Here is a 14688-nt window from a genome sequence, read left to right as displayed (position 1 = left end):
ATCGTGGGGCGTGCTCCCAATAAGACAATAGTTGTTTTGTAATTCTCAAATCAAATTTTAATCCTTATTAAAAAATTGATTCACCTTATTAATTTAGCCAATCTAATCCCTAATTTTTATGTGTTTAAAACTTTAAATATGTGTATATTTAGTGGAGCTCAACAATAAGCTATGTATAATGTCACCGAACTTTAATTCTCACCCTATCCAATTGATGATTTTCTCTTGTTATCTAATATATCAGTTCAAAGTTTTTTTAATGCCATAAAAATATCAATGTTTTTAATTTGCTTACTTGCAAGTTGATCCGGCACAGGCCTCCAATTGCATACCATTGGCTTGTTACCACTTACCAATTCAAATCAACGCATCAATTGAGCTTAACGTTTAATTGACGAAACTTAGATTCCATCAATAACGAAGCCTCCCTTAATTGTTATTTATGACTTCTTATATTATCCACAATTCCACATTTATGACTCACATGCTTTAAATTCATCTCAATATATATAGGTCTCTAATTTTAACAGTATAAATTGGTCATTGATTATCCAATTCCCTAAAAGAGTACTTCGATTCAAATTTCTCTTCTATTTTCTCACAACATTTTTTTTCCTAATTTTAATGATGCGACAAATTATAAGTGATGAAAAATATAAGTCATATCTATAGTAGGTTTATTTGAAAATGATTATCCACTTATTACAGTTTGTCATATTAACAAATTGTGAGAAAATTATAAAACTTGTTGTGTGTATACCCCCATCTAATGCACATATTAAATTACCTATAGGATAGTGCTTGTATCAAAGTTGATTATTAAGAGTATTTTGCTTACTGAATAAAGTTACAGTTATGAAACACATGATTCTTTTTCGTTATGTAAATATAAATAATGAAATCTAGCTAAGGATTGCCCTCCACCAGCCATGGAAGCTTGATTCCTTAATATTCAATTGAATGCAAGTCTAGTCCTTTTTCCCAAAAAAAAAGAAAAAAAAAAAAAGAAGTGAAATCTAGCTATTATAACAAGTAATCGGCATTTTTGTAATTTTTTTTTTAAAAATTATTAAGCCTTTAACAAGGCACCACCATGTTTGTAATTCTTTGTTTTTACTTTATACTTGTACTATAGCCATATAAAGAACATATTTTATCAAACAAATATATAAGTTAAATAGATATTTTACTAATATCAACAAAATTGAATAATAAAATTATTTTAAATCATGCAAGATCTAGTTTTTTTATTGGGATACTATTCTAAAATTCTTGAAGTTTTGGTAAAATATTTTCAATTAAATTAAATTAGATTAATAATATAATTTAAATATATTTATAGTGACATACATGGTGTGTGAGAGGATCTATAGTTGACCTTATAATTTTGAGATTAAAACTTTTTTTTTTCTTTTTTGTTATTATTATAATGAAATAAAGAAAACATATCATATGACATGTAAGACTAAGGTTGAGCTACATAGTACAAGTAGAACATGTGTATTTAGAAATTAGTTTAATTTTAATCATTGGTTTGATTGTCCACGTTCTTTCACATTATGCGTAAAATGTGGATACTTTTATGTGAAACCACGAAGATCATCTGAAATATTTCACATTTGGGGAGTGTAAAAAAATTATTACCATTTGTAACAAAATATCTAATTTAGTAAGATTCAGTTTTGTGACACTTCTAACTCTCCTTATAAGGAAAAAACTATTGGTCCTTTCAACTTGCTCTAGGAAAAATATTTCTTCCATGAGGGAGAACTTTAAATAAAATAAAAAAAAGAAAAAACAAGAGAGAGAACTTATGTTTGAAGGTAGGATTTACGTATTTGCTGAAGTGGTGGATAACTTTTTTAACAATATTTTTCACATTTGTTGGACTAAGGTTATCAAAATCGGAATCTTACATAGTATCATGGGAGGCAGATGGGATCGTGCATCGTAAGATCCTGTATTATTGGAGGAAAAAACAAAAAATACACATTGATATGTTAAATAATTATATAAATTATACATTCATTCATAAAAAACAAAAAATTTGCATCCATTTGATGTAATTACTATATATCACTACATCCATTTGTAAGCATCATTTAAAGAAGCCAAAAATCTCAAAACGTGATACTCTATTGGGATGTTATTTTTTATTTGGATCTAACTGACACTCTATCTCTCTACATTAGAATAGCAAAACTTGGTCTATTGGGATGTTATTTTTCATTTGGGCCCATCTAAACCTTTTGTTAAGTCAAATAAGATTACAAGAAATTAGGGTCATTTAGAATCGTTAGTATCGTATGATCCTACCAATCCTGAACAATTACAAAGATCCTTGAAAAATCCGGATCCTTTTGGATAAGTAAAATCGTAGGATCGTAGAATTCATATCGGAATTTTGACAACCATGTGTTGGGCTAATGAATAAAACATAACATAATCTTTTCTGATTACCTTCAGGTTTACGTCATGTAGGGGCGGCATTAGCTTTGGTTTAGGGGTTCAAATGAACCCCTTGAGCAAGAAAAATATATATATATATATATAAATAATTTTAAAATTTTTTTTTGGCCCCTAAAATAAAAAATTGAACACCTTGGCCTTAAAAACTAAAACAAGCTCGAATATGATTCTCTTAACAATCTATTCTTGCAAATAAAGTTACAAGCAATTTATACATTTGACCGAATCTGTGAGAATAGTGACTGAATTTGAATGCATCTTTATTCTGTTATTTGTTAAGTGGGAACTAGGGGCATGACTCAGACAGTAGTTAGCAAATGTTAATACTAAAAGACAATTAAACAATTAAAAAATGGTTGATTCTTAAATTAAAAAAGAAAAGAAAAAAAGACAAGGAACATGGAACAGGGGAGTGACTGAGTGAAGATAAAAACAAATGTTAAAACAACAAAAAATTTCTTAATATAATTATAAAGACCAATAGTTATCAAAATTGAGTTGAATTGTTAAATAAAAAAATTATACAGAGTAAAGACGTGAACTAATTGATAAAAATATTCTAAGCAATAATAATTAAAGTTCATTAAACAACAGTAATTTATATCTTTATCATATTTATATATTTTTTTATCTGAGATAGAAATCTTATTTTAGCTTAATCTAAATTTATGTGTGTGAATCTCTCCCTCTTAGATACTTGAACTCTGATCATTGTCTCTACATTTCACAAAAACTTATACTTGTAAATTAACCATCACGTCAAGGGTACATGGTGATATTGTATTTAAAAACAATAGATTATTTCTAAGATTTAATCTTAGTAATCATAATTAGTATATTCATTATGTTAAGAAACAATATACCAAATGAATTTATAGATTATTTTTTTATTTTCTTCCTAGTATTATGAACAAACTTATAATAAAAAAATCATATAAACCGCAAGATTCATTTATCTTTTTATTAACCCTTTAAAAAAAAATTCTTGAGGCCGCCATTCACATCATGGACTTCAAATTCATTTTATCACACATGATTCTCAGAGTGACTTATGTTTTTGTAAAGAAAAAAAAAAGTTAATGAAATATACTTTTTTTATTTTATTTTTTTAATCTTTTATCTGCTTTTGGAACTGTATATTGTAATTTACTTTGCACGCGCTACCTTACTCGTGATATTCCGTGACCAAGTCATTTTCGTTCCCCCAATTTTTTAAATCCACGCTCGTTTCCTTCCTCGCCGTTTTCGTTCTCTCTTTCATAACATTTTTTTAATGAAAACCATTTCCTTTGGGTAAAAATCGTTTTCGTCCAAGCCCAGTTCTCTTTTCTCTCTCCCTCCCAACCTTTTCCACTTTACCACTCTTCTCTCTTTCTCTCTCTATAAACCAAGTACTCTTATTAGCAAAAGTTTCTAACAGCCACTTTCTCTCTTTCAACCTTTTCATTCAAACAAACTCAACTGTCAAAAAAAAAAAACCAATAGAGCAAACCAAAAGAAAAAAAAAAAAAAAAAAAAAAGAAAAGAAAAGAAAAGAAAAGAAAAGAAAAGTAGCAGCACTACACAGCAAAAGCCAAAGCAGCCCCTGGTACCTGGAATATCCTCATCGATCCCCTCCCAAGTCTCAATCCCCTTTTTCCACCAATCTCTATTTATAAATACAATAACTCTATACTCACTCCCTCTGTCCACCATAATATATCCCTTCAATGAAACTAGACCACAACAATTACGACGACGACGACGACGACGACGACGACGACGTGGAGGCGCACAAGATGTGCCGCGCCATCATCGACCGTGACGTCGGCAACGGCGACGACTGCAACGGCGAGGACCTCTTCAGTCCTCCTCTCAACTTCGCCATGGTCGATAACGGCATTTTCCGCTCCGGCTTCCCAGACTCCGCCAACTTCTCTTTCCTCCAAACTTTAGGCCTCCGCTCTATCATGTAATCGTTACTCCTCTCCTCATTTTATAAGTTTTTTCAGCGCGCGCGATGAGACTAGTTTTTTATTTTTTTTATTTTTTTATTTTTATTTTTATTGGTTATAATTTTACCGCGTGCTGTAAGGCTAGTTTTTATTGTTTACACTTAGCGGATAAAATAATAAAAGTTGTACATAGAAGCTTGTGTAAAAACTATGTTATAGAGAAATGAAGTGGTGAATTTAATTAGGGTTTTTGTGTTGTGTTGTGTTTTGTTGTGGATTTGTAGATGTCTGTGTCCGGAGCCGTATCCAGAGGCGAACATGGAGTTTCTCAAGTCCAATGGGATGAAGCTTTTTCAATTCGGGATTGAAGGATATAAGGTACTGCTGATTCTTCTTTCTTTAAAGCTTAATTGCTACTAATTTTTTTTTTTTTTTTTAAATTATAATTTTTATTTGCAGTTGTCATTAATGGTGGTTGTTACTTGTTAGTTTAATTAGTTTCAATAATTCTCGTTCAATCTTTCCTGAAGTTTTTGTCTGAGATAACTTTAAATTGTCACATTCTTTAAAGTAGTAATAAAAAAGAAAAGGTGAGTACTGCATTCTTTATGAGGGAAACTTTAATAGTTAAATTATTGTCTTCTTTTTGATAATAATAATATTAGTGATTGTTATTGTTATTACCATTTACATTTTTGACAATGATTGATGTTTAATGTGCATTTGGTAGTCTTATTTATCTCAGAATGCATCTTGAAAAAGTACATTAAGTTCAAAATTCGTAAATCGGGCGGGTTAGATGGAGTCTATGCACAATGGTGTTAAGTGATTTGATTTTATGTGATCAACAACAATTGCATGCATTTGTTCTTTCAAATATTTTATAGTTGAATTAAAGCCCCAAGGGATACCACAATTGATTGGAGATCATGCCTAGTGAATTAGAAATCACTAGTTTGAATCTCCATTTCCTCATCCTTAGTTTGGGGCCTGATTCACTTTTATGGGGGAAAAAAAAAAGTTAAATTAACTTTAATAATTTAGTTGCCATGTGCTGCTGTGATTACAGTGGTGGAATATTATTGTGTCCATGATCTACTTTGTGGAATAATTAGTTTCCTTTTTTAATTTTTTTATGTCCCAAGTATTCTTATTATTTTGTTGTTCCTTTAATTACTTTGTTTTTTCCTTTTTTTTTTTTTTTTTTCTTCTCCTAATTCAATCTACACTGAACAGATCAGTGTTTTATTTCCTTCTTTTTTAAATATGTTTTTTGATTTTATTAGTTAACTTAAAATCTTCTAGGCTTAGATCCCTTAATCTTGGCGTTAGGTCAAATTATTGTTGACGCATAACGTGTAGTGATGTAGGAGAATAGAGTTTGCCCGGAAACCTTTGGCATTACCACCAAACAAAAGAGGAGAACGTTCTCAACTCATAAAATTCTTAATCAAGATCATACGGTCCTTCACCATTCCAAGAGCTGTAGTTTTATAAGGGTTTAGGGATACATCAATAGGGAAATGCTGAAGCAAAATTACCACGCATCAAGCTTGCTTTGAAAAAACCAGTCAACAATTTCAGCTAAGCATGTGTGTACCATCCACGCATGCTTCCAAATAAAAATAAAAATAAATGCTCTTTTGACTTTGGTGCTCCTTGCATAATTGTATTGAATGAAATTTTGTGTTCTCAATGCAACAAACTACAATTAGATTACCAAAGACTCAGTCCACTTCGTAGACTTGCTTAAGCTCTTGATCTCAATGTTTTCGGACTCAAGTATGTTATGAGTTTGATATATGAGAGTAAGGTGACAGTGAGTCTAAGATATAAATATTGCTAACTGAAAAAAAGAATGAAAGAAAGAAGAAGTATCGATGTGGGGTAAACTTGTGGCCAGGGATACCACTGATTGATATGGGATAAGTAGAATGCACACACTACATGTACCCAAACTCAGCAAGGTGTATACTTCCTTGTTAGTGGCTTTGCACTTGAACAATGTTTGCTAGGGTTATCATTTTCCTTTTTTTTTTTTTTTTTTCTTCTCCTAATTCAATCTACACTGAACAGATCAGTGTTTTATTTCCTTCTTTTTTAAATATGTTTTTTGATTTTATTAGTTAACTTAAAATCTTCTAGGCTTAGATCCCTTAATCTTGGCGTTAGGTCAAATTATTGTTGACGCATAACGTGTAGTGATGTAGGAGAATAGAGTTTGCCCGGAAACCTTTGGCATTACCACCAAACAAAAGAGGAGAACGTTCTCAACTCATAAAATTCTTAATCAAGATCATACGGTCCTTCACCATTCCAAGAGCTGTAGTTTTATAAGGGTTTAGGGATACATCAATAGGGAAATGCTGAAGCAAAATTACCACGCATCAAGCTTGCTTTGAAAAAACCAGTCAACAATTTCAGCTAAGCATGTGTGTACCATCCACGCATGCTTCCAAATAAAAATAAAAATAAATGCTCTTTTGACTTTGGTGCTCCTTGCATAATTGTATTGAATGAAATTTTGTGTTCTCAATGCAACAAACTACAATTAGATTACCAAAGACTCAGTCCACTTCGTAGACTTGCTTAAGCTCTTGATCTCAATGTTTTCGGACTCAAGTATGTTATGAGTTTGATATATGAGAGTAAGGTGACAGTGAGTCTAAGATATAAATATTGCTAACTGAAAAAAAGAATGAAAGAAAGAAGAAGTATCGATGTGGGGTAAACTTGTGGCCAGGGATACCACTGATTGATATGGGATAAGTAGAATGCACACACTACATGTACCCAAACTCAGCAAGGTGTATACTTCCTTGTTAGTGGCTTTGCACTTGAACAATGTTTGCTAGGGTTATCATAATGACTGGTGCATATTTCTTTGTAAGAATTCAATAGATTTAGCTGATGACAGATAGGTTTATAAATGTGCAGGTTAGTTTAAGCCACATTATTTTGATTATTGCACTCTATGTGAGTGTACATAAGTTTTCTGTGCAAAGGTTGTATCAGATTGTTTGATTTGCTAGTTGTCAGGTATTCTTATGGCAATATGCATTCGAGAAGTATAAAAATTTAGCATTTGGAATTGAAAATAATGGTGGCTGGAATGTGAATTATGCCTTCTATGTTTTAAGTTCTATCCATTCTGTTTGCCCGTCTTTGTAAATCCTACTCTTTAAGAAACATCCTTTATCATTTTGACCTGTAAGGAGGAAGCCATTAAAACCTATACCTCTCTTTTATTGTTGTTTTGTTATATTATACTCTAATATAAATTAGAGTGTTGTAGGAGAGTCATGTAATATTGTGCAGAAATTCTTGAAATAGTACATCACTTATAGAGCATCTAAAAAGGAAAGAGGGACAAAAAATGGACGAAAATGAAATCGTGGTAGATGGATTCCTAACAGCTGTGATTTTTTTCTTTCTTCAATTTTTGGTATATTACATTTATTAAACACATGCATTCTTTTAATATTCAAGAGGGATTGATACACTTAAAATATCATATCAATTATAGTATTTAAGTGTAATTCAACAAATGTTTTCTTGGATATTAAAGATTAAACAAATCCATACAAAGTCACCTTAGGTAACTGGTATTCAGTTGCTAATTAATAAAACTGCAACCTACATATTTACGACAATGAAATTGGAAAGAAGAATGGTTTTAAGTTGATAGTTACCTTAGGCTTGTAGCTAGCAGAATGAAATATGTAATTTATATTTGATATTTATTATATTATAATGATTTGGTTAAATGTCATTTCTTTTTAATGATTTTTTTCCCCATTTAATTGACATGTTTGTCTCTCCTTGTCAGAATAGGCTTTAATTTGAGTATAGAAGCTGTTTTTATTGATCAACCTTTAATTTTTCTTCCTCTTTTCTTTGGTAGCTTTTTTCAGATCATGTATTCAGAAGTCAAAACTTTCATGTTTTTCTGGTATGTTGGTATGACCAAAATCCTGGCAATTATTTATTCACTATGGCTTGTGAGGATCCTTATGCAAGATAGTTATTCACAAAATTAATAAAACCTCCCTCCTAGTCTTTTCAAATTTTTTTATTTATTAATAATAATAGTATCAGTAATACTAAGTTTTGATATTGTAAAATTCTGCTTTTCACTTCAGAGCTTCAAATATTTTTTAAAGTTCAGATACCTTGATGGAATAAGATAACTATAAGGACCATCCTTTTGTTCCTCCTCTTTCTTTACTAGATATTTCCTTAATATTCTCAGCATTTCATTTTTCACCGTCTTCAGATTTTTATGGGAGTTTCATTGACAATAATGTTTAGACATGCATCTTGGTTTCTGATTTCCTTCTTTAATTAGATTCCTAAGCATTTCCAAGCATTGGCCTTTTGCTGTCTGATATGCAATTTGCTGGAATTCTGTAATAAATGTTTCCGCGATTCTGTTATTACTTTATTAGCATGCCTCTACAGTGTTTTAGCTCATCTTCTTAATTTCATTTCTGTTGCCATCAATGTCCTTGTCCAATCATATCTATGAATTTGCACTGTGGGAGGGATGTTACATTCAGTTATGTTTTACATTGCACAGCTTATCTGTCAATACAATTTTTTTGCCTGTTCTCCCTCTCTCTCTTAGTGTGTGTGTCCTGGGAGGGGGAGGGTTGATTTAGATCAGGAAATATTGAACTGTGCCATCCTTGGAGTAAATTACTAACTTGACATGCCTCTGCAAAGTTTTGGTTCATCTTCCTAATTTGATTTCTTTTGCCACCATTTTTCTTGTCCTCTTTGTACCTGTGATTTTTCACTTTGAATGAGAGGGGTGGGACTTGCATCCTGTTATGTTTTCCATTGCATGGCTGTTATTTCAATGGTTTTTTTGCCTGCTCTGTGTGTGTTTGTGTGTGTCCTGTGAGTGGGAGGGGGATGGGTGATTTAGAACAGGAAACATTTTACCCTTGCCATCCTTAGGGGGAAATTGCTTTGCCACCATGGAACCAGCTAATTACTTTGTCTCTGGATGGCTTCCCTTAGCACTGTTTATATATGATGGAGATCTGTCATAGCAACAATCACAAACCACCATATACATGATATTGGTTTAGATATGTAAATCCAATTGTCTGTAATGGTTATGTACCATGGAGATTTGAGGTAGCAACAATCACCGAGCACGATTCACATGATAGTTAAACAATAATTACAGAGACTGAATATCCTTGTTATTTGAGAACAAGCTCAAATTTTTCAACATGCTTCTCTGAGTGATGTTTTCTTAATATTTCAAATTATCCTGGCATGGAATTTCATTCGAAGATATGGTTAATGTACATTAATATCCCAGAATGAATTTGTAAAAAGATTTGCATGGGTAAAAGTGACGCCCATAATTAATGATGTAATATCATGAAGATTTCGTAATCATCATGAAAGGAAGAACAGCAGACATTACTGAAGATGGTGAACGTTTGCACTGGGTTATTATCTCAATATGAGGTTGGATTTGGTGAGGGAAGAAGGAAGGGAAAGGGGGAGAGGGAAAAAGACTTTTCCCTTGTTTGGTTGGGCAGAAGTGGTGGGGAGGGAACAAAATAAAAGGATTTTCTTTCCCCCCAAATCCATTATTCCCTTTCATTTCAAATAGGGAGAAAAAGGAGACAGAATGTTTAAATTATGTAATAATTAAAAATGGGTCCACCTTATCAATCATTTCCTTCAAATTTTCATTGATTTTGTAACAGCATAAGAGGAATGGAATTTTTCCCTTATCTTCCACTCTCTCTTCTTCTCCTCTCTCTGCCTCTCCAGTTTGTCAAACATAGTGCAGTAATAAGCATATAATAATATGCTGGCACTCATATAAACCAACAAGATTAGCTGGTGATCCTATGGTTGTTTAAATTGTGTGTATCAATTTATGTCAGCACATCTGACACTCCTGAGCTAAAATTGCATTTTGGGTTTTCAAATTGAATTATTTAATACTAGACTGATTGATAATTTTGTTGTTGTCATTATTGAGCTTGTGTCAAATATATTAGTAGATAAAACTCTTGGTTGCCCCTGATTATGTGAGTAGTGCAAGTTCTAATATATTGAATGATATCTAATTTAACAATTTTATGTCTAAATTTGTTCATTCAGGAGCCTTTTGTGAACATTCCGCAGGATACGATTCGTGAAGCACTAAAAGTTGTCCTCGGTACTGCAAGCATTCAAACATCTTACACTTCATTTCTTGTTCAATTGTGGTGTTGTTTCTTTTTAGTAACTGCAAATGTTCACTTTTACTTGTCTACAATGCAGATGTAAGGAATCACCCAGTTTTAATTCATTGTAAACGAGGGAAGGTATGTGCACTTTTGGTTTTCTATTCTCTCCATACCTAATTTTAATTTCAGTACACTCTAACTTGTTGCTTCCTTTCTTTCTGTCCAGCACCGAACTGGTTGTCTGGTGGGTTGCTTTAGAAAATTGCAAAGGTGGTGCCTGACATCTGTCTTTGATGAGTACCAACGTTTTGCCGCTGCTAAAGCTAGAGTTACAGATCAGAGGTTTATGGAGTTGTTTGATGTTTCTAGCTTGAAGCATCTTCCTATGTCATTTTCATGTTCGAGGAGGTAAACAACAAGATATATTGAATGGCTTTTCCTTTCTTTAATGGAAGAGAATCGTATAGGCCCCACTTCAGAATAAATAGGAAAAGGTGATGAGTTCCTGAAATGCATTTTAGCGGTAAAGGGATAATTCTTCGTTTTTCCTCATTGAGAATAAAATCCATTAAAATTAGTGTGTCCAGTTTGGAGTGTAACAAAGCCTCTCTCTGTCCCATCCACCACCCTCCTCTTTTTCTTTCTTTTCTTTTCTTTGTTTTTGTTCCCGAATAGTCTCTCTGCGATTGTTGCCATACACATGCAACAACTATGGCAGTAGATATGTTCCAGGTCCTTCACGAATTCATAGTTAGATTGGTTTAGAGATTAAAGCTGATGCTGAAGCAATTGTTTATGGACACAAGTCAAGATAGCAGGCTAGCAGCTCTTCTCTACTTCAGCTGTTCCTGCCAATTATTATAATGGAAGGCAAGGCAGCTAGCTAGATTTTGTCTACCAATGATTCTTGATCCGGTAGTCAAGTATAGATAATTTAATAAATAAAATTTACTTATAGAAGGATTATCTTGATATCTGTATGATGTAATTTGATGAACAAACGATATGTGATTTGATAACAAGGGAATAATTCTTGCATTTAACTTGCACTGCTGCTGCAGTGAGTCTGAATCTGAGATTTTATGATTTACACTGTCATGGTTGACTAGATCGAGTGGATAGGTTTCTGTGACAATTATAAAATGATGTAAATATTCTATTGCGCGATACTTCAGGAAATGAAAAGCACGTCCCAAATTCATGTAGAGATTCAGAGAGCATTTGAAGTTTTCATGGTTAGCTACTTAAATTGAGGGGGTAAGTCTGCATTAATGTTTTGTCTTTCTGTTACGAAAAAGGAGGCGGGGAGGAAATGGAGCTATTTGACGGGAAAGCTTTTCAAGCAGAGTTGCACTTATAGAAAAGTTGACAGTTCGCTGAGTTGCACTGACTTGGATAAACGGGTCCACCAATGATGAACAAGAAAAACTTATTACATAATTCATATATACATAATCTTTGATTTTTTGAGAGAGGGAAGAGGCAGGATTAAACCCGTGAACACAGGAGACGAGAGGGTGTAGTTGCCATCGGGCTACAAAGCCCGTTGGTGAAATTGCATTTAGAAAAAGTTAATATCATACTAAGTGTGCCTGCAGTTTAAGAAGTAATGAAAATTATAAATTATTTCACTATTCAGTTTATTTTTGTTATTATTCATAAGCTCTATTGCACTTTTTAGTCCTATTTATGGGTCATACTGTACTATTTTAACTAACTTTTACCAATATCTACAGTACTTTCTGCAACAAGTTTTCAGTTTTAGCAAAATAAGTAGTATCTAAGTAAACCCTTAGCAACATACAACAATATATTTTTATATGAATAATTGTATCTGAGAATAAAAATGACAATTGATGGATAATTTGAACTTGAAGAAATGTAGAATAAGGGACCTATATTCTCAAGAATTTCAGTTGGGCATATATGTTTTCAGAAGTTTTAGTTGCTACCTCGTTCTAGTTTCTCTTCTTGTTATCAAATAAGAGATGAGGTTCGAATCTCGCTTACACCTCTTAGTTTGATGATAAACAGTAATTATTGTTGATAGTTGTTTTTGTGACATATTTTCTATAAGCCTAATTCGGCGGAGCCTGACTTTCTTGTGGGTTCAATACATGTATTGTAATTTATTTTATTCTTTTAAACATGACCAACCCATTTAACATAAGAGGAATTTGAAAGTGTGGTTTGAAGGGTATGAGTAGACTTTTTTTTATATGCCTTTTGCATGAGCCTAGGCCATGCATGTTGTAAAGGGAGTTAGGGACCCTTGCAGCACTTGGAGCTCAATGAAAAGGTTTAGTACCCAAAAATTTCATCCCAACATAAATATACAACTCCTGCTATATGTGATTGAAGTTTTATGACTAGCCCTTTTTAGACCCTAGAGCTTGGCTAACACCCATGGCTGCTGGACACTACTAAGAATAACTTCCCAATGAGCTGAAATGGCTGGAGAAGAACATCCAATCAAAATCAGTCAAAATATTTCTCCAATTGTGCTTAAAGCAAGTTATGGCTTTACCCAAGCAAAGGCTAATTGAGAAATTACATTTATTCAACATCTTGGTGGTTCAAAGTGTCAGCCATTAGCCAAAAACCAGTGACTAATCACACCTATGACTCACTATAAAACTCCTTGATCAGCTAAAAATCGCAAGCCACATTTTACCTCAAAAACCTTAATTTTAGAACAAAAGCCCATACAACCATGAAAGAGCAACATGATTTTAAGCCCTAGGGGTAAAATTAGTGGTAGCAAGAAGTCTTTTCTTTCTCCCTCACCACATCTCTCAAATTTCTCTTCTTGTTGTATGTGAAAAATTATTTTAGACCTAGTGTATTATGCATATTTTGCATCTCTTTATTTGCACATTGATTTTGTTATTGAGATGCACCACTAGCTTTTATTCATTGAATATTGGAATTTTAAGCTTGAATATCTCCATTTAATCACACTTTAAGGAACCCGATGGGAGTTTTGGGCTTGTTTTAGCATTTTTGGCCCTTGTTGCAAAAACAGCCTTGACAATCATCATAGAGTGAACAGTACAATATAGGTTGAAATTCTATCTTATCTTTAAAAATTTTTTGACAAGTTCGGGCATCAACCGCAAACCTTTTTCCAAGTGGAAAGAAACCAAACAACAAGATTAGTTCCGAAAGATGGTGAATTCTTTACACAATAGATCTTTCTACCTATGTTGGGTTTCTTATGCTTCTAAGCTTCCATCCTAAAATGAGAGAAAACAAATCTATTTACTGTTAGGGTTTTACTAACGTGTGCTTTTAAGGTATATATTAGTAAACTATTTTAAGAAACTTTTTAATGAGAAAATGAAAAAGTGATAAACTTTTTTATCAACTTGTTCAATATCCTATAAAAGGTTTTTCAAAATTGTTGATTAATGTGTACCCTAAGGACATACATTAACCGGTGCCTTACTACTATACATATTAATTATGAAAATGGGTACGAGAAATTATTGATTACCAAATGCAAGGCAAATTTATCGCGACTCGAATTCAAGACAACACTTTTATGCTACCTATAATGGGGAAAGACTCATTAGCCTATATCTTAGAGTAGATCATTGTATTTGACTCATTTAACATGAATTTCGCAAAGTCAAGAGCTCAGTGATATTGCTTGATCTTTGTACAAAGAGTATTAAAATTTAAATCTAATCATTGAAGTATAAAAAAAATAGAAAAAAAACATGAATTTTGCAAAAGAAAGAAAAAGAAAAGAAAAGAAAAGAAAAAAGAAAAAAAACTCATTTAACATGAACATAACCCACGTGAAAGTCTTGAAAAGAATGATTACTTTAGGGATTTTTAGATTTATCGTTAGATCTTGATTTGGAGGTGCTCCATCCATAGTTCTTGTCTTCTATCCTCAAAGCTGCATACTTTGGCATGATAAAAAAGGTGTGGTTGATATTTTATAAGGTGGCATTGTCAGATATTGGACAAGATCCACTTGTAAATTTCTTGCAGGCAAAGCAAAGAAGAAAAAGACACGATCAAGTGTTTGCTATTTAGGGTCCGTTTGGTTCCCGTAAAGTATTTTCCAGAAA

At 32.6% G+C, this 14688-nt stretch overlaps 1 protein-coding gene across 2 annotated transcripts; it reads left to right on the top strand.

The window, feature by feature from the left end:
- Positions 1 to 3749: 3749 nt before the first annotated feature.
- Positions 3750 to 11649, top strand: LOC112025447 (tyrosine-protein phosphatase DSP1). 2 transcript variants are annotated; one of them, XM_024058118.2, is made up of 6 exons: positions 3750 to 4420; positions 4688 to 4781; positions 8308 to 8355; positions 10539 to 10596; positions 10701 to 10744; positions 10833 to 11649. In XM_024058118.2, exons 1-6 carry the CDS (start codon positions 4179 to 4181, stop codon positions 11016 to 11018), a joined length of 672 nt encoding a protein of 223 aa, XP_023913886.1. In that variant the 5' UTR covers positions 3750 to 4178; the 3' UTR covers positions 11019 to 11649. The 2 variants fall into 2 exon arrangements, with proteins under 2 accessions (XP_023913886.1, XP_023913887.1); XM_024058119.2 differs by lacking the exon at positions 8308 to 8355 and having other exon boundaries at positions 3756 to 4420.
- The last annotated feature ends 3039 nt before the right edge of the window (positions 11650 to 14688 follow it).

Source organism: Quercus suber, unplaced genomic scaffold, assembly GCF_002906115.3.
Source record: "Quercus suber isolate HL8 unplaced genomic scaffold, Cork oak 2.0 scaffold_290, whole genome shotgun sequence".
NCBI lineage: Eukaryota > Viridiplantae > Streptophyta > Magnoliopsida > Fagales > Fagaceae > Quercus > Quercus suber.
Note: the sequence above shows the minus strand (reverse complement) of the source record. Positions and strands in the feature narration are given on the sequence as shown.